General features: G+C 39.9%; 2 protein-coding genes across 3 annotated transcripts; both read right to left on the reverse strand.

Annotated features, from left to right (window-relative positions):
- Positions 1 to 1,089: 1,089 nt before the first annotated feature.
- LOC139417190 (carboxypeptidase Z-like) lies at positions 1,090 to 19,392 on the reverse strand. 2 transcript variants are annotated; one of them, XM_071166436.1, is made up of 12 exons: positions 19,216 to 19,392; positions 18,091 to 18,123; positions 17,018 to 17,235; positions 16,756 to 16,912; positions 14,730 to 14,951; positions 14,285 to 14,514; positions 13,726 to 13,887; positions 9,222 to 9,380; positions 8,261 to 8,399; positions 4,220 to 4,359; positions 3,994 to 4,093; positions 1,090 to 2,114 (listed from the first exon to the last, which is right to left on the reverse strand). In XM_071166436.1, the coding sequence occupies exons 1-12, from the start codon at positions 19,319 to 19,321 to the stop codon at positions 1,762 to 1,764; spliced, it is 2,019 nt and encodes a 672-aa protein (XP_071022537.1). In that variant the 5' UTR covers positions 19,322 to 19,392; the 3' UTR covers positions 1,090 to 1,761. The 2 variants fall into 2 exon arrangements, with proteins under 2 accessions (XP_071022537.1, XP_071022536.1); XM_071166435.1 differs by having other exon boundaries at positions 1,558 to 2,114; positions 3,994 to 4,359.
- A 2,284-nt stretch (positions 19,393 to 21,676) lies between these two features.
- LOC139417191 (G-protein coupled receptor 26-like) lies at positions 21,677 to 24,555 on the reverse strand. Its single transcript, XM_071166437.1, has 3 exons — positions 23,868 to 24,555; positions 23,542 to 23,655; positions 21,677 to 21,914 (listed from the first exon to the last, which is right to left on the reverse strand). Exons 1-3 carry the CDS (start codon positions 24,533 to 24,535, stop codon positions 21,677 to 21,679), a joined length of 1,020 nt encoding a protein of 339 aa, XP_071022538.1. The 5' UTR covers positions 24,536 to 24,555.
- Between the last annotated feature and the right edge of the window lie 280 nt (positions 24,556 to 24,835).

The raw sequence follows: 24,835 nt of genomic DNA on the forward strand, positions 1-24,835 counted from the left end.
AAACACACAAGTAATTTCATAATTTGTGTGAATAATCCCTTTAAAATAATGTATATTTATGCATTATTGAAGTGCTTATAAATTCTTACCAGCAGTGGCTCAATGAGGGATATGTTTTCCAGGGTTTGGTCTGGCTTTGTGATTCAAGGAGATGATGTTTGGTCAGATAGGGTCAAGGGACAACAGCAAGTACAGCAGACAGTGGTCAACTGTTTGGTATGTCAGGAATGCTGACATCTGGAAATATACACAAACACAAATCAGATTAGACCTCCGTTTACTAATCATAACTGAACATCAGCTCAAATGTATGTAGGGGAGATTGAAGAAAGCATTTATTCTCATTGCTAGCTGAATACTGTGGAGTGGTGTCCATTGGTATTAAATAATGTAAGCTATTGCAAGCCTATACAGCATCCTACCATTAGCAAAGGAGATTGTTCTCTTCTTTCAAGGAACAGGCACAGTTTTGGCATACCTGTTAAGGGGTTACCTTAATGATATTCACAAGTTAACATCAATTGTGACATTGGTGGCCAAACAAGACATTGCAAGATATGACTGAACATTTAGTTTCAGATCAATTCATATCTAGGTAAAATGTAAGACAAATACTGAAGATAACAACTAGAGCCACAAGAGTAAATTGATGCCGAGCGCTATGTGAAATGACACACTTTCTAGTTCATAAAGCACGGTTGACTGGTACCACAGACTGACATATCACTGCCTCTGGTTCTACTTTAACAGATGCCATACGTGGTCGTGTGGTAGAGAGGGGGGATGCAGTATGGGGTTGGCTGGAATGGTTGTCTTTCCTGGGATGGCAGTTCAGTTGAATATGCAACATGGGCAACAACAAGTGAAATTAGGCTGCCCTCTTATGGCCAATGAGTTTCATTACATCTTTTAAAGAGACTAGGGACCCATTTACTACCATGTAGACACATTTTAGGAACACTTATTGTAAAGTGGAACTGTGACTGTCTGAGAATTAGATACCTTACAGTGTTATAAGAATTGAACTTACCTCATTTTGGAAGATTTAAAGGGAGGTCAAATGTAACTGAAGAGAATGTGTTAACAATGTTTCTCTCTTTTATTTAACATACAAAAGCCAGTAGTAGCAATAGTTGTTGTTATTTAATCATGTTTTATTATAAACACGTACAAATATGTGAGGGTGGAGAGACAAATGGTTTGAGTCGTTCAACCTTCCGGTGTTGCATTATGGGCATAAAGTGAAGCAGCATAACAGGGCAAAAGCTTGAGAATGGGGGCTACCTTTAGGAGAAAACACTTTAAATTAACTATGCCTTGTTAAATTTACATATTGCTATCATGAACAACTTGATGGCCAGCCAACTAGCTATTTCCTCTTTAAATTCAGTTATGACAAGTTTGAAGCAACGGATAATAATGGTAACGTTAAAATGTGTTACTTTTATGATAAGATTATGTAAATCATATTCAACTCAAATAGTAGCCTGTCTTTGATCCTGTAATGCAGTGTTCTCAAATCTGGTCCCCGAGAAACCCCAGGGTTGCAATTTTTTTATTCAAGCCCTATACAGGCACACATGATTCAACTAATTATTAAGCCGTTGATTAATTGAATTATGTTTGCTAGTATTGAGTTGTAACAGACATCTGCAAACCTTGATGGTACTCAGGGACCAGAGTTGAGAAAGGGAGCTATAGGAAGAACGAGAGCCATAGAATTAGCCATAGAATATTCTATTTTATTGGACTGGAGAAGCTCTAATCAATTCTGAGAAGCCAGGTGGGAGCAGATCCATGGGCGCGGCTAAAGTAGCTCCACCACCATGGTTTCTCCTGCCTCTCCTCTCTGTTCTGGTTCTGCTCCCTAATGGCATAGCGCTCAAACTGGTTGTAGGGGTCAAAGCGCTCATAGGTTCCCATGGAAGGGATGTTATAGTCCTCCTCTATGTCAGGCTCCACCACTGCCTTCTGCAGAACAAAGTCCACCCGGCCTGCTTTCTGCATGCGTGCCGGGAGGTGGATCTTCTTCATGGCCCTGGTGTAGCCTGGTGCAGAGGCAGTCAGGATGTGGATGCCAGCAGTTAGCATGCGCCAGTAGTCTCCGTTTTCAGCTAGAAAGAAAGGGTGGAAGGGAGAGAGGATCTTTTGACTCAATGGGTTACACACAGCCTGACATCTCAAACAGGACATGACTGTTATTTTACACAATTAAAATGGGATCTCTTAGAGCTTTAGCATTATAGAAAATTAAACTACTTCAAACTACTACTAAAATCCTCAAAGCTACAGTTGAAGTTGGAAGTTTACATATACCTTAGCCAAATACATTTCAACTCAGTTTTTCACAATTCCTGACATTTAATCCTAGTAAAAATTCCCTGTCTTAGGTCAGTTAGGATCACCACTTTATTTTAAGTATGTGAAATGTCAGAATAATAGTAGAGAGAATGATTTATTTAAGCTTTTATTTCTTTCATTACATTCCCAGTGGGTCAGAAGTTTACATACACTCAATTAATATTTGGTAGCATTGCCTATAAATTGTTTCACTTGGGTCAAACGTTTCGGGCAGCCTTCCACAAACTTCCAACAATAAGTTGGGTGAATTTCGGCCCATTCCTCCTGACAGAGCTGGTGTAACTGAGTCAGGTTTGTAGACCTCCTTGCTCGCACACGCTTTTTCAGTTCTGCCCACAAATTTTCTATAGGATTGAGGTCAGGGCTTTGTGATGGCCACTCCAATACATTGACTTTGTTGTCCTTAAGCCATTTTGCCACAACTTTGGAAGTATGCTTGAGGTCATTGTCCATTTGGAAGACCCATTTGCGACCAAGCTTTAACTGATGTCTTGAGATGTTGCTTCAATATATCCACACCATTTTTCTTTCTGATGATGCCATCTATTTTGTGAAGTGTACCAGGCCCTCCTGCAACAAGGCACCCCCACAACATGATGCTGCCACCCCCGTGCTTCACGGTTGGGATGGTGTTCTTTGGCTTGCAAGCCTCCCCCTTTTTTCCTCCAAACATAAGAATAGCCATTATGGCCGAACAGTTCTATTTTGTTTTTGTTTCATTTCTCCAAAAAAGTACAATCTTTGTCCCCATGTGCAGTTGCAAACCGTAGTCTGGCTTTTCTATGACGGTTTTGGAGCAGTGACTTCTTCCTTGCTGAGCGGCCTTTCAGGATATGTCGATATAGGACTCGTTTTACTGTAGGTATAGATACTTTTGTACCGGTTTCCTTCAGCATCTTCACAAGGTCCTTTGCTGTTGTTTTGGGATTGCTTTGTACTTTTTGCACCAAAGTACGTTCATCTCTAGAAGACAGAACACATCTCCTTCCTGAGCGGTATGACGGCTACGTGGTCCCATGGTGTTATACTTGCGCACTATTATTTGTACAGATGAACGTGGTACCTTCAGGCGTTTGGAAATTGCTCCCAAGGATGAACAAGACTTGTGGAGGTCTACAACTTTTTTCTGAGGTCTTGGCTGATTTCTTTGGATTTTCCCATGATGTCAAGCAGAGGCACTGCGTTTGAAGGTAGGCCTTGAAATACATCCACAGGTACACCTCCAATTGACTCAAATTATGTCAATTAGCCTATCAGAAGCTTCTAAAGCCATGACATCATTTTCTGGAATTTTCCAAGCTGTTTAAAGGCACAGTCAACTTAGTGTATGTAAACTTGTGACCCACTGGAATTGTGATACAGTGAATTATGAATTAAATCATCTGTCTGTAAACAATTGTTGGAAAAATTACTTGTATCATGCACAAAGTAGATGTCGACTTGCCAAAACTATAGTTTGTTATCAAGAAATTTGTGGAGTTGTTTAAAAACAAGTTTTAATGACTCCAACCTAAGTGTATGTAAACTTCTGACTTCAAATGTATGTATTCATCTAATAACTATCACTTAGATTCCCAAAGCATACAATAAAAATGACCAATCGCAATCTGTAAGGCAGACTATAGATATTACCTGTTGTGATGTCATGCCTTATTCCTCGGACAGATATCCTTGCACCTTTGATTCCATTCCCATCGGCATCCTTTACTATTCCCTTTATTCCACGGTGGACCTGGGAAACATTGAGAAGCAGTGTTAGTGGAGAAGTCCTCTCAGATCTGTTAAAAGGAGTGATTGAAAACAGAAGGGTTGATTGGTGGATGTTTTGGAATGAATTGCTGGGTTTGAGGTCTCTCACCGACTCCATGAATGTGAGCAGAGCCTCTTTGTTGTCCTGCCAGCCTGTGTATAACTCCTCCTCAGCTGGGAATTTATCACAGCCCAGCTCCACCGTCACTTCCAAACAGTTAGTGTGGAGGTAGTTGAAGTCCTGCATACCTGGCCACATTACAAGAGGAAATATGTACTAGTGAAAGAAATGACAAACTCATCATCATAGAAAGACAATAACTAGAAGCACCACCAGGTGGCTTTCATACTTCAAAATACAACTTGCTTAGTAAGTGCAGGTTTTCATTGAGCCTTCATCAGCTATTTTAATCTAATGTTATACATTCACTTCAGCAGTCCTAGACTTATCGACTGATTTGATGTTGTTTTTTAAAGTAAATGTCCACTGAAAATCTAACTTATAAAAGTTAATATTCTGTTAACTCATACCCAAATAATGTTGTTGACTCATCTTATCTATCTTTATCTATCATCTCTATTATATGCTATTCGTGGCCAAAGCTTAAAGTGGAGAATGTATTTATTTATTTTTTTAATATTTTCTCATAGAGGATGATGTAAGGCTCCTGAGATTAGCATTTTTGGAAGGAAAACTATTCCAATTAGCGAAGTTGGGAAACCAATTGTTATTATACATTTTTTTCCCCTTGATATGGTCAAATAACTCAAGCATAGATTGGTAACTTTTTTCTAATTTGACACAGATACTTCAGGCCATATGTAACTTGGTCAAAAATAATGGCACTGATTGGCCTATAGGCGGCGCTGTTATTAACAGTCTCACTTAAACCCTCATATATGTCGCCCCATTTGACCTATAGACTTGAAACATTGTATGTAGGTGTCTTTCCTGATGATTAACATCTTTTTTTTTTTGGGGGGGGGGGGGGGGGGTTAACACATTTGTATCAAGGAACCATAAGGTCCATCAGTATAGATTTTGGAAAACATTGGGAAAACTTCTCATGAACCATAAGACCAAATAACACCACATGTGTTATGTAGTAGGCCCATGGTACATCTCTTAATTTAGTTTGAGAAAAGCTAAGGCGTTGGTTAAGAAATGTCTGAGTTAGTGATAAATCAGGAAATCTGATTTTATGCATCCATTTAAATCCTTTTTAAATCCACTTCACAATGGCTTATCAACTTGAAACTTTTTAGGGTCATCAAAGACATTACCATGATGAGCCATGTTAGTTTGGCATTGATATCTTAAAGAGTAAGGAAACTATTAATAATGAACTTGTTTGACTATGTAATGCTAATGCTTAAAATACACTGAATAAAAATATAAATGCAACATGCAACAATTTCAAAGATTTTACTGTGTTACAGTTCATATAAGAAAATCATTCAATTTAAATAAATACATGAGGCCCTTATCTATGGATTTCACATGACTGGGAATACATATATGCATCTGGTCACGGATACTTTAAAAAAAAGGTAGGGGTGTGGATCAGAATATCAGTCAATATCTTGTGTGACCACTGTTTTTCTCATGCAGTGCGACACATGTCCTTCATATAGAATTGATCAGGCTGTTGATTGTGGCCTGTGGAATGTTGTCCCACAGATTTCAGGAATTCTGTACAGATCCTTGCAACATGGGGCAGTGCATTATCATGCTGAAACATTTTGTGCTTATGGAACATTTCAGGGATCTTTTATTTCAGCTCATGAAACATGGGACCAACACTTTACATGTTGCGTTTATATTTTTGTTCAGTATTAAACATTTAAAAAATCATCTAAAAGTCAGATTCACTCCAAATTTAGTCTTTGGACTCATTACAATAGTCCCTAAAGAGTTTGATAAAATAACGTTGATGCATTCAAAGATGTCCACACAATACCAGTAGATGCATATGAGTACATATGCTAATATGCTAAAATATGCTAAAGAAAACTTTCAAAAATCTTCTCATGAACCATGTCCAAATGGCACTACATTTAGAATGTAGGCCCATGGTGCATTTTTAAAAAATTGTAAAAAACATTACCCTTTATTTACGTCTTAACTTAGCTTGAGAAAATCAGATTTTACGTGTCCATTTACGTGTCCATATAAACATGTCCATTTGACCTATTCAACTTGAAACTCGCTATCATGGATAGCTGAATTTGGTATTGATATCTCAAAAAACAAGGACATTTTTGACAACTCATTCTTTGCATATGAAACGCTTACGCTCAAAATCATCTGCAATCATCTTCTCCTCATGAACCATACATCAGATTCTCTCCAGATGTTGTATTTAGACTCATTACAGTCTTTAATGGTTTTGAAAAATAATTGTTGCTGCATTCAAATATGGCTAGCACATCCTTTTTAGCATTAGCATATTATCCTAATGCTAAAAACACAAACAAACAAAAAACTTCTCATGAATCATAAGTAATAGGGATGTATCGATTCGCTGATAAGCATCGGCCTCGGTTCAAATGTTAAATCCCGGTTCAAATGTTTAAGATATGAGTGCATCGGTCCACGGGAGCCCAAACCGATCCAAACGGTAAGAAAATCGATTAAAACGCTACGAAACATTGTTCTGAAAATACAGATAATCTGTTGTGACTGAATTGATGCGTCCTATCCTTCAGCCTATCAAACTTTTATGGATTTAATTGCATATGAGATGTAAATATTTTTGGTAGTTCTGCTTTAACCAGTCAGTGCATTTGGTAATTTTTACATGGACAGGGTAGTTGTCATTTCAGAACAGCAATACTTTTTGAGAGCCGCACTGGTTGGACACCTCTCCTCAGTAAAGCTCCAAACGGTCAAAACCATTACCTTTTGAGACGGGGTAAAAACAAAAGCTGTGTTATATTAATTTGCCATGTACTGTATGTCATAGTTAATTTTGCAAGATAAATATTGACATGTTACCAGCTCAAAACATTTGAATCTGCTATATGACAAATTAATCAGTGGGTGATGTGGATTTCAGATAAAAAGTAGGGGGACAAAAACATAAATATGAATGAAATGAAATGATGAAAGCCGTAGCCATTCGACCCCTTTCCTAAAACACAAAGTCTAGGCCGGAGATATGACATAATATTGCCGCTGATCAAATATTCCCACAGATACAGTCACAACAAAGAAATGAAAAGTGGACATCCTTATCTCATAGTGGTAGATGCTCAGTCTGCCCTAAGGCTTAGCTCAGGTCCCTAGACACACATGAATCGTATCAAACCGAATCACATCGATTCGTTCCACTAATCAAACTGAACCGCACCAAATTGATTAAAACGAAAAGTATGGTCCCTGTATCGTATCGGAGCACATGTATCTAGATGTATCTAACGAATCGTGCTTGTAAGGAGAGATGCACATCCCTAATAAGTCAGATTGACTCCAGATATACTCAATGAATTAGCCTCTGATGAATTTGAGAATGATTAGTTGCTGCATTCAAAGTCGGCCACGCTAAACCATATCACACCAGGGCTATAAGAACTTAACCGATGGACATGGAGCCATGAAATTTGGTATGTAAACCTTATGTATATGTCCTTAGAATCTGTGTGGCTATAGTCACTGCAACCTTAGGTGGCTGCAACCGGTGGCACTATAGAGGTCATTGGCACCAGTGGCACCAATAACTATTGATCAAGCAGACTTTGTCTTATGCAAATTAATGCTAGATATAAATTATGCAGACGAACAACGTGAAATATCATGAAAATAAGATGAAAATATTCAACAAATCTTAGCATTAGTGAAATTGACCCAAGCATTGTATATAAACTCAAAACATTAAGTAATTACTTTAAGAATGAATACCTGCTGTATTTCAAGCTACAGCACTAGACTAAACTTCCTTGTGGTTTTGAGAGATAAACATGGTAATGCTTTCACTGATGGCACATAAAGGGAGATAGTTCCTACATGATGGAGTGCTTGCTTTGTTATCCAACTGATATTGTCTCCTTTCTGTCATCCTGTGAACCCTGTTCATTGCTGCTCGCAGCTATATTTATAGGTCATATTTATTAGAAATCTGGAAACACTGGACAGTTACTTTAAACTCACCACCTGCGAAACTGTACCACTTTGCTCCATTAATGATGCCGTCCTGGCCGATGCTGCCAAAGTTCCCACACCTTTCAGAGTTATTTCCTGACATGGTGGCATGGGCATCTGCATATGTTCTCGCTATCTGCTTGAATACCTGCAGCAAAAAAATAAAACATATGTCTTTCTCATTCATAAAAAAAGATAACGGCAAGTTCTGTTTACTGTTAAAGCAGCATACCACCCTTGCCAGCAACATACCACCCTCCATACCACTGCTGGCTTGCTTCAGAAGCTCAGCAGGGTTGGTCCTGGTCAGTCTCTGGATGGGAGACCAGATGCTGCTGGAAGTGGTGTTGGAGGGCCAGTAGGAGGCACTCTTTCCTCTGGTCTAAAAAATATCCCAAAGCCCCAGGGCAGTGATTGGGGACACTGCTCTATGTAGGGTGCCATCTTTCGGATGGGACATTAAATGGGTGTCCTGAATCTCTGCGGTCATTAAAGATCCCATGGCACTTATTGTAAGAGTAGGGGTGTTAACCCCAGTGTCCTGGCTAAATTCCCAATCTGGCCATCAAACCATCACAGTCACCTAATAATCCCCAGTTTACAATTGGTTCATTCATCCCTCTCCTCTCCCCTGTAACTATTCCCCAGGTTGTTGCTGCAAATGAGAATGTGTTCTCAGTCAACTTACCTGGTAAAATAACAAATCAATTAAAAAAATTGATTTGAAATGTTAGTTTGATTTGTTTGCAGCTAAGATACATTTCCTTTACATGTGACCGCAAAGGAAATCTCCAAAGTTAACCTTTTTTTCTCAAGAATGTGGTAATGAATCATCATAAATGCAGAGCATGAACAATCAATTGGACAGCTCTCTGCAATAGACACACTTCAGGTCATAGAGTGCAGTCCATTCTGGAGAGTATTGTTCATGTTGGAGTGAAGGATACATTTTGCTGTCAGTCCTACATACCTGTTCGTCTGGCGTGGGGGAGAACATCTTCTCCTCTAGTGGGTGTTTGGAGAGGTCGTAGGGATAGGACACCACCAGCTCTCCTCCGTGGAAGTTAGCTGAGAGCACAAAGGGAATGGACCTGATCCACTTCATGACTGCGTATGTCTCTGGAGCTACCTGATTTATTTCAAACACATACAGACCGGCTTATAAATCATATGTCACCATCTTCAGCTGGTCATATCACAACAAAAATGAATGATGGCATGACAACAGGAAATGATTGGTGAAGCTCAAAGCTCAATTACATATCTTGATATCAAATATTGACGATACATCAATAAGGACACACAAACTTGATTTACTATTTAACGGATGCCCTGCTTGACTTTTCTTTTAAAAATGCAATAGTGTGCAACTGCAGCCCGCTATTCAGGGAGTTCCTGCATGTGGACATTCCTGATTCTGCAGGAATGCCACCCCTCAAGCATCCCATTGGTTCCTTCATGATCACCCCCCATCGAGCATCTCATTGGTTCCTGCATGAATGCCTCCCGCCTGTCCTAGTTTAAAAATGGACAAATTGAAGTATAAAGCGGGGTTCCTGCAGATGCAGGAATGCCCCAAATTGCAGGCCACAATTGCACCCTTCTCAATTTATGCGGTACTTTGTTCTTTTTCTGTAATGCACTGTCCGCTCTACCTTGAGGATTTCCCAAACTGATACGTGAGAATAAAAGACCAAAGCCCCTCAGATCATGCGATTGTTATGTTCAGGCCTCTAATTGAACAGTGACACACATGCTCGGTACATGTTTGTGAAGACGTTTAATTTCTCTTGCATGCCAGCATAATCGAGGCCGCCACAAATTCTCACCATTTATGTGTCCAGGTTAAACGTGGTGGGGTGTCTCGTTATTAACAAACAATCGGTTAAATTAATTGTTAATGCATCATTTTCTGACCTTTTATAAGCAATTAATAACCCAAAAAAACTATGTCATCATCGAACCGAACAACTGGCCAGAGATCAGGGCATTCCTCAGCATTCCCCAGTGCAAGCTGAGAGTATTTTGCAAAACCAAATTGAAGTCAAAATGAGTGATGACATTGAAGTGTGTCGGCTGTATGGTGATTTGCGAATCATAACTTACATTTGACCAGAAGCCTACTGCCTGTAGACAGAATGTGTTTGAAGTTATCATGTGCACCGAGAACAGCATATCCTGCAAAATGCATCGCCAGTGGCACACACACACTTCGCGCAGATAAGGACCTCCACAATGATGTGGTCGACTATCTCCAAGGTGTGTGCTTTTCCTGGCAGCCGGATGAGGCAATTGAAGGAGGATGCTGTGAGTGATTGACTGTATAGGCCTTCTGACCTCGAATTTAATAAAGCTTACTCTGTAATGGAATGATGCTTCTAATTGCGCATTTTAAATAAAACAAATATTCTGTAGATTATACGATAGATAGGCTATACTCTATGGCCGGATTGAAATTTACTTTTTTCAAAGCTACATTCATTTGACAGACCTAACTTGAATGATTGTCCCTCTTTCTTCAAATTAAAGGCCTTGTCTATGATAGGCCTATTCATATTGTCACGACTTCCGCCCTCTCCTTTTTCGGGCGGCATTCGCCCGTCGATGTCACCGGTCTTCTAGCCATCGCCGATCCACCTTTAATTTTCCGTTTGTTTTGTCTTGTTTTCCCGCACACCTGGTTTGCATTCCCTCATTACTCGTTTTGCATATAACCCTCTGTTTCCCCCCATGTCTGTATGTGTAATTGTTATATGTAAATGTATGTGTACTCCAGGCTGGTTTGCGGCGGGTTATTGCAACCCGTGTGTGTTTAGTTTTCTTAGTACCGTGTTCTGTTCGCCTCAATAAAGGGCACCCGTTTGCTACCCATTTCTGCTCTCCTGCGCCTGACTTCCCTGCAGCCAGTTATGCACTCCTTTACACATATGTTGTTAAAGCCTATAGGCTACAGTGTATGATATATTCAGGTAATGAACTCATTAAACACTAACATTTCCTTTTATTACAATTATTTATTGTCGATCAATCTTGAATTAGAAAAAATTCAAATATTCTACTCTATTACCCTATATACAGTGCCTTGCAAAAGTATTCACCCCCTTGGCGTTTTTCCTATTGTGTTGCATTACAACCTGTAATTTAAATTATATTTATTTAGATTTCATGTAATGGACATACACAATATAGTCCAAAACGGTGAAGTGAAATTAAATAACTTGTTTCAAAAAATTCAAAAAAAGAAAAAATGGAAAAGTTGTGCATGCATATGTATTCACCCCCTTTGCTATGAAGCCCCTAAATAAGATCTGGTTCAACCAATTACCTTCAGAAGTCACATAATTCGTTATATAAAGTCCACCTGTGCGCAATCTAAGTGTCACATGATCTATCACATGATCTTAGTATATATACACCTGTTCTGAAAGGCCCCAGAGTCTGCAACACCACCAAGCAAGCGGCATTATGAAGACCAAGGAGCCCTCCAAACAGGTCAGGGACAAAGTTGTAGGGAAGTACAGATCAGGGTTGGGTCATAAAAAAATCTGAAACTGTGAACATCCCACGGTGCACCATTAAATCCATTATTTAAAGAATGAAAGAATATGGCACCACAACAAACCTGCCAAGAGAGGGCCGCCCACCAAAACTCATGGACCAGGCATGGAGGTCATTAATCAGTGAGGCAACAAAGAGACCAAAGATAACCCTGAAGAAGCTGCAAAGCTCCACAGCGGAGATTGGAGTATCTGTCCATAGGACCACAACACTCCACAGAGCTGGGCTTTACAGAAGTGTGGCCAGAGAAAAATAAGCAAACATGTTTTGTGTTCGCCAAAAGGCATGTGGGAGACTCCCCAAACATATAGAAGAAGGTACTCTGGTCAGATGAGACTAAAATTTAGCTTTTTGGCCATCAAGGAAAACGCTATGTCTGGCGCAAACCCAACACCTCTCATCACCCCGAGAACAACATCCTCACAGTGAAGCATGGTGGTGGCAGCATCATGCTGTGGGGATGTTTTTCATTGGCAGGGACTGGGAAACTGGTCAGAATGTAAGGAATGATGAATGGCGCTAAATACAGGGAAATTCTTGAGGGAAACCTGTTTCAGTCTTCCAGAGATTTGAGACTGGGACGGGGGTTCACCTTCCAGCAGGACAATGACCCTAAGCATACTGCTAAAGCAACACTTGAGTGGTTTAAGGCGAAACATGTAAATGTCTTGGAATGGCCTAGTCAAAGCCCAGACCTCAATACAATTGAGAAGCTGTGGTATGACTTAAAAATTGCTATACACATGCGGAACCCATCCAACTTGAAGGAGCTGAAGCCGTTTTGCATTGAAGAATGGGCAAAAATCCCAATGGCTAGATGTGCCAAGCTTATAGAGACATACCCCAAGAGACTTGCAGCTGTAATTGCTGCAAAGGGTGGCTCTACAAAGTATTGACTTTGGGGGGGGGGGGGGGGGGTGGGGTGAATAGTTATGCACGCTCAAGTTTTCTGCTTTTTTGTCCTTTTCTTGTTTGTTTCACAATAAAAAATATTTTGCATCTTCAAAGTAGTAGGCATGTTGTGTAAATCAAATGATACATACCCCCCCAAAATCTATTTTATTCCAGGTTATAAGGCAACAAAATAGGAAAAATGCCAAGGGGGGTGAAAACTTTCGCAAGCCACTGAACATTAAATTAAGTTTTTATCCTGGTGATGACAGGGATTGGATTCTACTTTTTCCAGTGCTGCATTCATTTGACAGACCTAACTTGAATGATTGGCCCTCTTTACATTCAGTAGTCTATTTCTCCTATAATGTCTTGTCTATGATAGCCCTTTTAATATTTGTATTGTATTAATATTTTGTTGAAGTCGAGTTAGGCTATACATTTAAGGAATGAACTGATTATACATTAAGTCAATAATTTTTTCACACAGTTTCTATTGTATCCTATTATACATCATATGTTAATAATACTGCTATTGATGTTTATCAGTGATATGTTCAGAATAAAGAAACTGTTACAAGATATACTGCCCATTGCTTAATTTCCCATGATTATAACAATTAACATTGTAACATCATCTGCATTATTTTTCAAAATAACACAAGAAGGATTTCCTAGCATAGATTTTCACTTGAAATAATATAACCCACATTAGGCCTAGAGCTTGCACAGGTGCGTAGGACAATGTGGTAAAGTACTCATTTTTTCCTTCTACACTATTTATGAAAAACCCTCTTACTTGGTATCAATTTGGATTCATTTGTTTTTCTGTTTTGTTTTTTTGCCTCACTTTCGGGAACAAAAATCAGTTAAACAGTAAATAAACTTTGTCTGTCCTAATGCCAAAATTAAGTAAGTAAGTAAAAGTAAGGCATTGTCAATTGTCATGTATTCATATCCAGTAGCATAAACACCACACAATCAATGCAAACATGCATATAAATCGATAGGAATTCATACTGTACCTTATCAAACCAATAAGCGTCTGGGATTGGGATGTGGTCGCTACGGAAATGCCGGTGTCTGCGGCGGCCGTAGGCGACAGCGGTCAGGTCAGGGAAGTTCCTGTTCAGGTCAATGTTTTGGGCATTACCTCGACCCAGCGTCCAGCTGTAGTAGTTCTGAGCCTGTAGAGTTTCATACAGTGGGTAGTATACTGTAAGTATCGAGCAATGAATATTATATGATTGATATTTGATTGATGTTGTTGACTAATGTGAATTCAGTGTTGAACACAGGAGGCTGCTGAGGGGAGGCAGCTCATAATAATGGAAACCATGTGTCTGATGATACCATTCCACTGATTCTGTTCCAACCATGACCACAAATCTGGCCTCCCCAATTAAGGTGCCACCAACCTCCTGTGGTGCTGAATAAACTTAACGTTCCGACCTGCCGTTGAATTCTGGTAAAAACCTGGTAGAGTGTGTGTATACTTTCAAAGCCAATAAGTCTTCCATGTTGATTCACCATCATGTTGGAATTACGTTCAAATAACATAGCAACAACATTGATTCAACCTACCTCCTCATTCTCGGGGTCGTTGGTGCCCTGGACCTCAGCAGCAGCCAACTCATAGCCGTCAGGGTTCATGGAGGGCAGGATGTGGATACGCGTGGTGTTGATCAGGCTCTGGATGCGCTGGTTCCCCAGCAGGTACTCTGAACACAGGTACTGGGTCAGATAGATCAACAGCTGGCGACCCAGCACCTCGTTCCCGTGCATGTTGCCTATGTACTTCATCTCCGGTTCAACTGTTGATATGAGGCAACAGGATAGGGACTTACTTAACATTTATTCAGCAAGAAAGTCGCTTGAGATGAATGATCTGTTTTTCAAGGGATACCTGACCAAGACAGCAGCTTACAGTCTAGTGCAACAATCAAAAAAGACACACTATCTCCGGTTGAACTCTGAACCGAGGACTCTCTCTCACTGTACTGTATATTTGAGGACCATTTGTACTCACGTAATTCATGTACTCCAGGATTGTTTGAGAACTCAATCACTAGCAGGTCTTTGCCCTCCACACTGCGGCCGATGCTGTAAGTTGTGGCGATTTCAGGGCATTGCGCTGCAGTCTTCTTCAGGATGCTGTTCATCTGGGTGTTAGACTGATAGCTAAACTGGATGACAGTATGAGGCTCCTCAGGGGTATTATCTATACTGGCCTGGTCTTCTTCCTGTGTCACTATGAGAAAGAAGAGATGGTGACATTTTTATAATAATGGCTTATTCGTAAAAGTTGTTATAAAGTGTAGCCAAAGATATAAAGATCAATAGTGTTCCAAGCCAGTTAAGACACTTTTGTATTAACTAGCAAGCGTGACTTTGATTCAATGTCATAGAAAAGTTTACATTTGAAAGCACAACCATGCTTCAATAAACCGCCTCACTTAAATAAATTGGATCCATATCAGAATACCATTTTACCAAATACGGCCTTAGTCTTTCATCTCATGCCGAGTAAAGCCCTGTAAAATGTCAGGAGACTGACGAATTAGAGAAAGTGGAAAGTCTACATTCTAGCCCCGGTCTGCACTTCTATATAAATGTGCTCATTTAGGCAAATGTGCCAGACCTGAAAGGTAAGCAACCAATCAAAGTTGAGACATAAGACCAAAGATATCAGTTCAACATAAATATCTGCATGGAAATAATTATAAACCTTAGTATGGTTGCCAGACATCAGCTTGTGTTTCAGTTAGTATCTAAGATCGGTTTGGAAACAGATTTCATACTCCACTAAAAACTGTTATGCAAAACTTTATACCACCATCTGTGTGCATATCTATAACCATATCATATTGTATGTATAATATGTAAATTCATATCTATGATATGTTTCTGGGAAGTGGCTATATGAACATTCAACTGTTATTTTGTCGGTATAGGCTATGGTGGGAAAGAGTAGCTGTGGAGTTAAATAGAGAGAGTACAAAGGAATAGAGGACTCATTAACACTCATTGAGAGCAATTTCACAGCTGGAGTGTGCATTGGTTGCAGCCACAGAGACAAACAAACTGCACGGAACTCAAGTTAGACTGATCACTTCTCCGCGTGAATTCATAGACTTGTTAAAAAGCACACAGTATATCTTGCTTGAGTCAAGATATTAATGGCAGATGTGATAACAGCGTGACCTGTGGACATAAAGTGACATAATTTGTATGTGTTCCCATATGGCTCACATGATGTTTTGGCAGTTGTCAAATCTCTAACATCTTGCTTATGGGTTCTTTTTGAGGGCTTTGTATAGTTGCTACAAATATAGATCCTTTCTAGGTCACAAAAGCCTACGTGGGGGCAGCTGCACGGAAATAAAATAAACAATGGCATGGAACAATATTTAACTATACATTTTCGCTATGTTCCTTTCTAATAGGCTACTTGTATTAATTATAACACAGGAATTGATTACCCTTCCACAATTTTCTTAATCCTGTGAAGTAATCAAACATTCTCATAAAAGGTCAGCGGCGAAGCAGAGCAAACAAGTTTGGTACTGTGTTAGACATAATTTTTACATACAAATCTGATTGGATACAAAGTTTGATTATTGAAATATCAGCCCTCTAACTTCAGAGTTGCTTTTTTCTTTCTGATGGGCTAATCGGGGACATTTTCGGAGACAACTCGAGCCGGGGACAGGCCATTAAAATTGGGGAAATCGGGGACATCTGGTCACTTTACCACAAGGGCTCATGTGGCAACCAGGCGACTATCATAAATCTGCGTAGCAACGCCATTCTCCGTTGGCCTTCCAAGGATGCTTCTGTTATTAGAGGGGGTTTGGGTGTTATTTTTCTTTAGATTTATATGATCTTGTAATAATATTGACACACATGGTTCTCTCTAGTCGTACATTTTGCTCATGTGGTTGTTTTATGTCTGAAAATACTATTTGAGTCAACATCCTACTGTACAGTAGTTAGTGTCCTATTGTAGTCTCTATCCTAGATTGATAGTCACTTGTATGATATGACACCAGTACCTCGTAGGCCCTCCAGTGGGTCGTAACAACCCTCCTGGTCGCTGACAAAGAAGCGGTCACAGTCCAAGAAGTAGGGCCAGGCCATCTCGATGCCCTCGAATGCGTGGCGACAGCTCTTACGCACCGCCTCGCAGGTACTCCTGCACGGCTTGAGCACCTTACATTATAAAATAAAACGTTCTGACTTTAATGAAAGTTATGACATTATTGAACGTTATTACATTATCCAGTGTTATTACATTATCCTTTGTTAGCTACACACTTTCTCCTTCTCACAGCGTGGCACCAGCACTGAGCAGCCCAGCATGCGGATGTCCGGGGTGCACTCTCCATTGAGCAGGTTGTGGACCACACTGAGGAGGAGGTACTCGGGGCCCAACTCGGCTTCCTCACGGGTCCTGTGGCCCAAGATGTTGGGGAACATGGTGTGGGTGTAGGACATGTCGTCGCAGTAGTTCATCATGATGTCCACACACTTGGCTGGGTAGAGGAGAGAGGCAACCAAGAAGCAGGTTCAGAAAGATGGAAGAGATTAAGTGCTATATGGTGACTGATCTGAATGTAGACTCATAGCTTACCATGTTGAATCATTCATGTATAAAATACACATAGTACATCAAAAGGCTGTAATATAACAAAATTATGCAAAACTTCATAATACCATTGTATTGTTTCATACTATTATGTAATCTTTGCAATTACCTTCGATGGGATCTTTGGATGATTTTGTAATGTGGGTGGCAAAATAATCTTATAACATTTGATTTGTTATTAATTATTTTCAGGTGGGGGCGTAGTGTCAACTCGCTTGCAAGATGGTTTCTATGGTTCCATATGTTCTCTCCATTGTAAATCAGTATGTTTAGGGGTATTGGCCAGGTGTTTTCCTCTTGTAGCTTTACATTTGTTCTCAGTTAATTTATTTAAGAAATATAGCTAAGATGTTCAGTAAGCAACCATCACTCATTTCCTTGGCATGGAAAATATACATAACCTGATATTAAATTGTCATATGTATATGCATGCAAGAATCCATCCCTTTGTCTAAAACGTTTTTATTATCTCATATATAGCTACCTCTATGCAGTACCAAAAAGGATGAAGTCCAAATATTTCTATTATGTCTGGAGATTAAAATGTGAATATTTCATACAACTATTTATCATCCAAAAATACACTTGATAGCTCGGAGATGCCTTAAGGCCATAATATCCCATTGAATATCCCACTGCCCGCCTAAAGCCATAATAACCTTACTAGATGTTGTCAGTCAAGCCTGTACACACATTACATTTACATAAGTTTGAAGGGTTTCTTGATGAAAGAAATACATACGTTTTTCAGGTTCTGTTTTTTTGCAAAAACGACCTGAAAGACAAACCATTGTTAGTTTATTTCATACCTTCAACACTAGATGGCAGAATAACATTTATCACCACCGTTATTGGTGACATTAGTATGTTTTTATGAACCCTCTATCTGGCTTTACCATCTCTCCTTACAAATATCTGCCTGTCCAGCCTGGTCTCATAGATTAGACGTAATATAGTAAACATAAATTTAAGACACTTAAATTAGTATGATATGTTACGATTGGTATGGTTACAAAAGACAGATGGTTACTTTAGGCAAAAACGAAGGTTACAAGTTCATATCTCATCACGCACAACTTTTTATCTAATTAGCAACTTTTCAACTACTTACTACTATTTAGCTCTTTGTAACTAGTTAGCATGTTAGCTAACCTTTCCCGTAACCCTAACCCCAACCTTAACCCTTTTCCTAACCCTAACCTTAACTATTTTAGCTAACCCTTCCCCTGATGCTAACCTTAACCCTTTAAATGTTAGCCAGCTAGCTAACGTTAGTCACCTAGCCACCTAGCTAGAATTCGTAACATAGAATACGTTTAGCAAATTCTTAACATATTGTACATTTGCAAATTTGTAACATATAATACGAATTGTACTTTCTAACATGTCATACTAAATGGCTGATGGACAATCACAAATTAATACATACCATACGAAACTGAACATATCATACTAAAGAGAAAGTATCGGATTTACGTTAAAAAAAAACAACGAAATGCTCTGAGACCAGGTTGGTCTGTCAGTAAAATCGTATTAATTTTCTAAGAACTCTCATTCTTAGGATCAGATGACCTCTCACTAGTGATGAATATCTACCTCAATATTTCTATATAACTCTACAATTCTATAATTCTCTAAAGAAATTAAGCATTTCATTTCGCACTCATTTAAGACACTTTTACTTTTGTTACTGTTGGCAGCTTGTGAATTAAAATAGGCCACAATAGTTTGTCTATGTTTTAGATTAAATTCCTCTGAACCATTACCTTTTAGATAAACATATTTCAGGAATAGCCTAAACACTGTCACATCACTCCTAGGAACAAATAACACCATGTGTGTTATCATAGCAAGCGGAGTACTTTACCGAGAAATTCGTCTTCAGGGTTGCAGCGCGGAGAGGCACACCAGATAACCGTTACAAGTGCATTCAGAAAAACAATAGTCATCATTTTCCTCCGCATAAATTCCATATTTTGTGATGTGGCACCTCAAGCCTACTGCGCCTAATTACACGAAAACTTCGAGAGCTTCCCTAAAAAGTGAGTTTATTACAAGTATTACGGTCGACTATCAAATTACAGAGGGAAATGTTCCGGACAGAAGTGGCGGAAGGCTGGAGTTGGGAGGATTGTGCTTGAAAACATGCTGCAAATAAACCTCTTACCAATCCTATACTGTAAACAGTTTTACTCAACCATTTCCACATATATTAACCTTTCATTTCTTACCTTAAAGTGCATTCATTTATTGGACATATATGTTGACAGTACATATGCTCTATAAAATAAATAGGCTTGATACTTGTTGCTCGATGAATTTTTCCCGCCCTTCAGTCGCTCGTGCCAATCCTTTGATCCCTTTTAACTAATCAACAATCAATCATACAGAGGCGTTTAATAATATCGCTGTACTTCTACTTACTGCATGGCAACTAGTTATTGGGTTATTCGATCGAGGTGTGGTGACACAAACGTTGAATTGTGTATCCAGGCAGCCTCTAGTCTAGCACCTGCAAAACAGCTGGTGATGCATCTGCCAAGATAAAATGCCAGATTGGGCATTAGATATGAGATAATGCTTCTAAATGTCCCTGTTATGTTGTCTCATATGGCCTGGTATCAAATGATGCTTGTTATTTGACAGCTTTATTGCACATTTTTCACCAACATCTTTACTCACACACTGCCAATGTAGGCTACAGCAAGTGGCTTACAGTATGAAATACGTTGTGTCTATACATCTAATGAAACCAGTTCTGATAAAGCAACTATAGGAGCTAAACAGTCATACTGTATATTGAATTCTGGCACACACACAATAACGTGTTTAAAGCACTTATTGAAGGTAACATTATTCCCCTATAGCATTTTAAGATCAAATAAATAATATCGTTTCTAATACAGTGCAACGTAGTTTGATAAAGATAACATCAGGTATTTATAAATATCCATATATACATTACCAGCAATCACTTGTTGAAATATTTATATGGATATTTGGCAAAATAAAGTATTATACACAGTAGTACAAAGCCATTTCAGTCAAAATTATCTTTATGTAGTACATTCAGTTACAACGTGCTAATATCATAGTAAACATGATATTTGCCTTTGGCTCCTGTAACTAGTAGCTCTGAGAGAAATACAAAGTGCATTCATTTCCAGTGATTGACATGAAGAAATTGTGAACAAATGCAGTAGTAGTCTAACCCAATGAGTCTAACACAGTCCATAGTCTACTTAACATGGCCATCTATTTAGCAGTACTTGCCACAGCGAGTACCATTCATTGACAAGTACACATTTTAACTTCAAGAAATTGCACCAGTGGCCCAATGGCTACTAGCCAGCAGCTAGTTAAGCGTTCCCATCCTCCCTATGCACTGTTAACAGTCCATAACCTTGTAAACTCGGGCACCCATAACTAACATTTTCAGTAATTGCGTCAAATGCTCCATTAAGTTCTGGGGGGGAGACGTGATAGAACATTTACGAACGTGACGAGCGAAGTCGCCACCCCTCTAAACGGAAACTCTCAGCCATTTCAGGCAAGTCCATGGGCCCAATGTCCCTTCCCCTACCGAAATTCGAAAGATGTGAGAACCTGCGAAATTGTGATTCGTTCAACTGATCAGTGACGAAAAATCAGCGTACCGGAACAGAGTTCCACGTTAGTCGTCGCATCCAACAGTCTGTCGGCATATGGTACTACCATGTATGTTATGTGCATCTATCAACAAGAAATTAATAACCTTCATAGCACTTCCCTGTGTTCTATATGGGTGTCAAAAGGTCTGTACATTTGGCTATGTCAGCTTCTTTATAAAGAGGTTGTTATATGGTAGATAAGTGCCCACTAGCATACCTTGCTACTCAGCAGAGACAATAATTCAGTCTCTAATGGTGTGATTCATCCGTTTATGATTCAACCCGAGCCCCTGGCTGATTCAATAACATTGATTCATTTGATTCTGGCTCTGTGCCATCAAGTGTGTGTGTGGTTCTACCAGTGAACCATAGATCAATAAACTTCCTTTTTTACCAATAAGCCTGGAGCAAACGTCCCCGAATGTGATCATTCTTTGCACAGTCCATCTTGCCATCTTCCTCTGTCTACCCCTCCGGTTTTCCTGTCTCCCTCTATCCTACTCCTCCCCTCTTGCTTTTCCTCCCACAACATCTCCCTCTCTCTTACTATCTCTTTTCTTCTCCAACAATCCCTTTTTCTGACCATCTCTCTCTCAGCTCCTGCCCTTTTGCCATAAGGAAACCTTTATTTTTGGGCTGTCTGTCTGTGGTATATTTGTTATGTCCAAAATTGTGCTATTAACTGATCCTATGGAGAGAGTAGTCGTTCTCTGTGTCCAGAGAACTGTTGTGGCCAGACGATGGGTACAGGTCACGGCGCAGCAGCCGGTTGATGACGGTAACCAGGACCTTCTTGTACTGTTGACGCAGGAGGGAGTAGGCAAAGGGGTCGGACGCAGCCTTGCTGTATGTCAGGCACTTACTGAAGATTCCCCAGTGGCGATTGATGCCCACGAAGGGAAGCAGCTCCGTCAGCCTGAGAAGGCAGAGGTCAAGTTAGAGTTCGGAAAATAGCCTTTTAGAAAGGGCAAATGTTATCCCATATTCAAAGCATGGTATTTATCTTGCAGCGAGTTGTTCTGTTTGCTATTGAGAGTGTTTTGTGGTAACTCAGTTGTTATTCTATGAAATGCCACGAGGCTCTAAGGTTGCAAGGTAGAACAGAATAAATGTGGCTTTATTGTTCAGCCGATAAACAGCGTGGGCGACTAGCATTATACTAAAGGTAATAATAATATACATAAAATATTTATTAATAAGAAATATGTATAACATGAACATTGCTACATTATTATGGCCCACTGGTATGCATAAATGCTAATGACGCATGCAGTTGAGTGATAGAGGATAAATCCTGCCAATAAGCAGAAATTTCCCCTTCATTAAGTAATTCCGACTCTTTCCATTGTGTGCACAGGAGGTTAAAGGTCATGCCAATTACTGAGACAGATTTCCTCATTAAAATGTTTTTCGTTATTCCACCCCCACCCCCCTCTAGACCCCACCTATCAGGTGGGGTCAGGTGGGGTCTAGAGTCCACACCCACACATTATCTAAACCAGGGGTATTTCACTCTTACCCTACGAGGTCCGGAGCCGGAGCTGGTTTTCTGTTCTTCTACCTGATAATTAATTGCACCCACCTGGTGTGCCAGGTCTAAACCTGGCATGGAACAATTAAAACAAGTAGTGGAACTGGCTTCGAGGTCCAGAGTTTAGTTTTAGGGATTTAAACTATCACCCAGGTCTGTATAACACACCTGCATCGGATTTCATGTAATGTTCTTTGAGGAATTTTTATTGCTCTGAAGTAAAGTTTCGGACAGATGCATCTAAAAACACTCCTCTTGAATTAATGTGGAGTTCTATGGAACCCCTGTTATTCCTAGTTAGGCACCTGCTCATAACTACCATCTCGAGACCAGTGGTTCCCAACTCCAGTTGTCGAGTACCCCCAAAAGCACACATTTTTGTTGTAGCCCCAGAAAAAAAAACCTGTTTCAACTCATTTAGGTCCTGATGATTAGTTGATGAGTTGAAACGGTTGTTCTTGTCCGGGGCTACAATAGAAATGTGTACTGTTGTGGGTACTGGAGGACTGGAGTTGGGAACCACTGCTCTAGGTCATGCTGTGCATTCTTGGTAATTAAAGTCTCTTTGTATGATAAATGTCATCTCATGGTTCAGTGAAATTAGATGACAACAGATCATGGATTGTTTAATGATGGATGTTTCAGTTACAGATGGAGATCATTGTCATAAACACAAAAAAAATCCTCATTGGGTGAAATTGAATTAAACCTTCTGTTGTGCATGCATATGGCTCAATCTTGCATGCATATTGCCTCACCTTACAACTGAACTTTGTTCAATCAGTTATTTTGCTGTGTGGCAAAAGTTATTAGACAGTGTATATACCATTTGATTATAGCCTATATATTTACTGTTCATTAACTGAGTTTTATGAGCAAAGTCTGTTCACCCGGTGATGTGTTAATCTCATAAACCCTATAATACCCCTTTAATAGTGTGTGTTTACAGTAGGTGAATAAAACACCTGTTTGTACAGCTGCCTGTATTGCAGTTTACTGGAAATCCACTTACCTCGTAATAACATAGGGAGCAAAACAGATGATGAACGACCCAATGAAAATGCTGATTTTCTTGGTGGCTCTCTGTTTCCTCCGCTTTTGCTCTACCAGGCACCTTTGTTTCACACTGAAAATAGAAATGAACTTTTATTAGTCCAGCAGAACAAATGACAAAATATTATACATTTAATATTTCCTTACATTTTTCGAACACCTTCTTCTAAGCATGTTTCCTCAGGGTTGACGCTATAACCTCTTATCATAGACTACTGTAAAGTTATTACAGCCCATTGTAACGGCTATTCATTCCACACCTCATAAGTAAAGGGACATACATACGTTGGGTGAATATCCACCAGCAAGAACAGGGTCTGCATGGTTATAACGTCAATCCTTTTGCAGTGGAAGCGTGCAACTTTTAACACCTTCAGATAGGTGAAGCACAGGATCAGTAGAGATAGCATGAAACTAGTGGCGTGGAAAACGACGGTGAAAATTGTAAACTTTATCCTGTCGCTCTCCTCGCTCAAATGCAAGGTGCACGAGGCGTAAATGTGGCTATAGTCAACCCAGGAGAACAGGAGGGCGATGACGGAAAACGTGAGGGAGTGGAGCCACGAGTAGCACATCATGATCACTGCGTCCTTGTAGCGCATTTTACTGGAGTAACTCAAGGGAAAGACCACCGCTATCCAGCGGTCTATACTGAGTGCTGCCATACTCAACATAGTGTTCGCAGTCAAAAAGGTCTCCAGAAAGCTCACTGTATGGCAAAGGCAATCCCCAAAAGGCTGCTGGTTTCCGATAATCCCCACCAATGTCGATGGCATGTTCAAAAGGGTGATAAGTATGTTGCAGAAAGACAGGTTCATGGTGAATATTCCCGGCACCTGTCGGCGGATCTCGGTGCTCTGGACAAAACATAGCAGCACCAGCAAGTTCGACAACAACGAGACAATTGCGACCACAATAATGAACAACGCGAAGATAATTTCCACAAAGTCCATGTCTCACTTCGAAAAGTCAACTTGCGTTTTACATACACCTGTAAATAATAAACACGTAATATCCACCATGATTGCACCGTCGTTTATCTCCAGTTGGTCCTCATTACAGAACGTAACTCCTGCAAGTCTCGCCGTCTCCAAGTTGGTGGAGCGCTGTCCAGAGTGCTGAAGTGAGGAGACGCGGGCGCGCCTTTCGAACCGCAGACCATTTCGTTAGTCAAACTTGTGGATTGTTCTACTCTCACAACAGATCACACACGTATTTGGAACAGCATTCACTGGTATGTGTAATTTAGCGTT

Source organism: Oncorhynchus clarkii, chromosome 9 (assembly GCF_045791955.1).
Source record: "Oncorhynchus clarkii lewisi isolate Uvic-CL-2024 chromosome 9, UVic_Ocla_1.0, whole genome shotgun sequence".
In the NCBI taxonomy this organism is placed as follows: Eukaryota; Metazoa; Chordata; class Actinopteri; order Salmoniformes; family Salmonidae; genus Oncorhynchus; species Oncorhynchus clarkii.

What these genes read in the sequence shown, in the direction of transcription:
- LOC139417190 (XM_071166435.1), bottom strand. Translation starts at nt 19,321, where the DNA reads ATGGAATTTATGCGGAGGAAAATGATGACTATTGTTTTTCTGAATGCA. An exon ending in AAAAACAGAACCTGAAAAAC is followed by an intron (nt 17,236 to 18,090) that starts GTATGTATTTCT and finishes TCCTCTACCCAG; the next exon opens with CCAAGTGTGTGGACATCATG. An exon ending in ACGACCCCGAGAATGAGGAG is followed by an intron (nt 13,888 to 14,284) that starts GTAGGTTGAATC and finishes GAAACTCTACAG; the next exon opens with GCTCAGAACTACTACAGCTG.
- LOC139417191 (XM_071166437.1), bottom strand. Translation starts at nt 24,535, where the DNA reads ATGGACTTTGTGGAAATTATCTTCGCGTTGTTCATTATTGTGGTCGCA. An exon ending in CTGGTGGATATTCACCCAAC is followed by an intron (nt 23,656 to 23,867) that starts GTATGTATGTCC and finishes TTCTATTTTCAG; the next exon opens with TGTGAAACAAAGGTGCCTGG. An exon ending in GCTCCCTATGTTATTACGAG is followed by an intron (nt 21,915 to 23,541) that starts GTAAGTGGATTT and finishes CTGCCTTCTCAG; the next exon opens with GCTGACGGAGCTGCTTCCCT.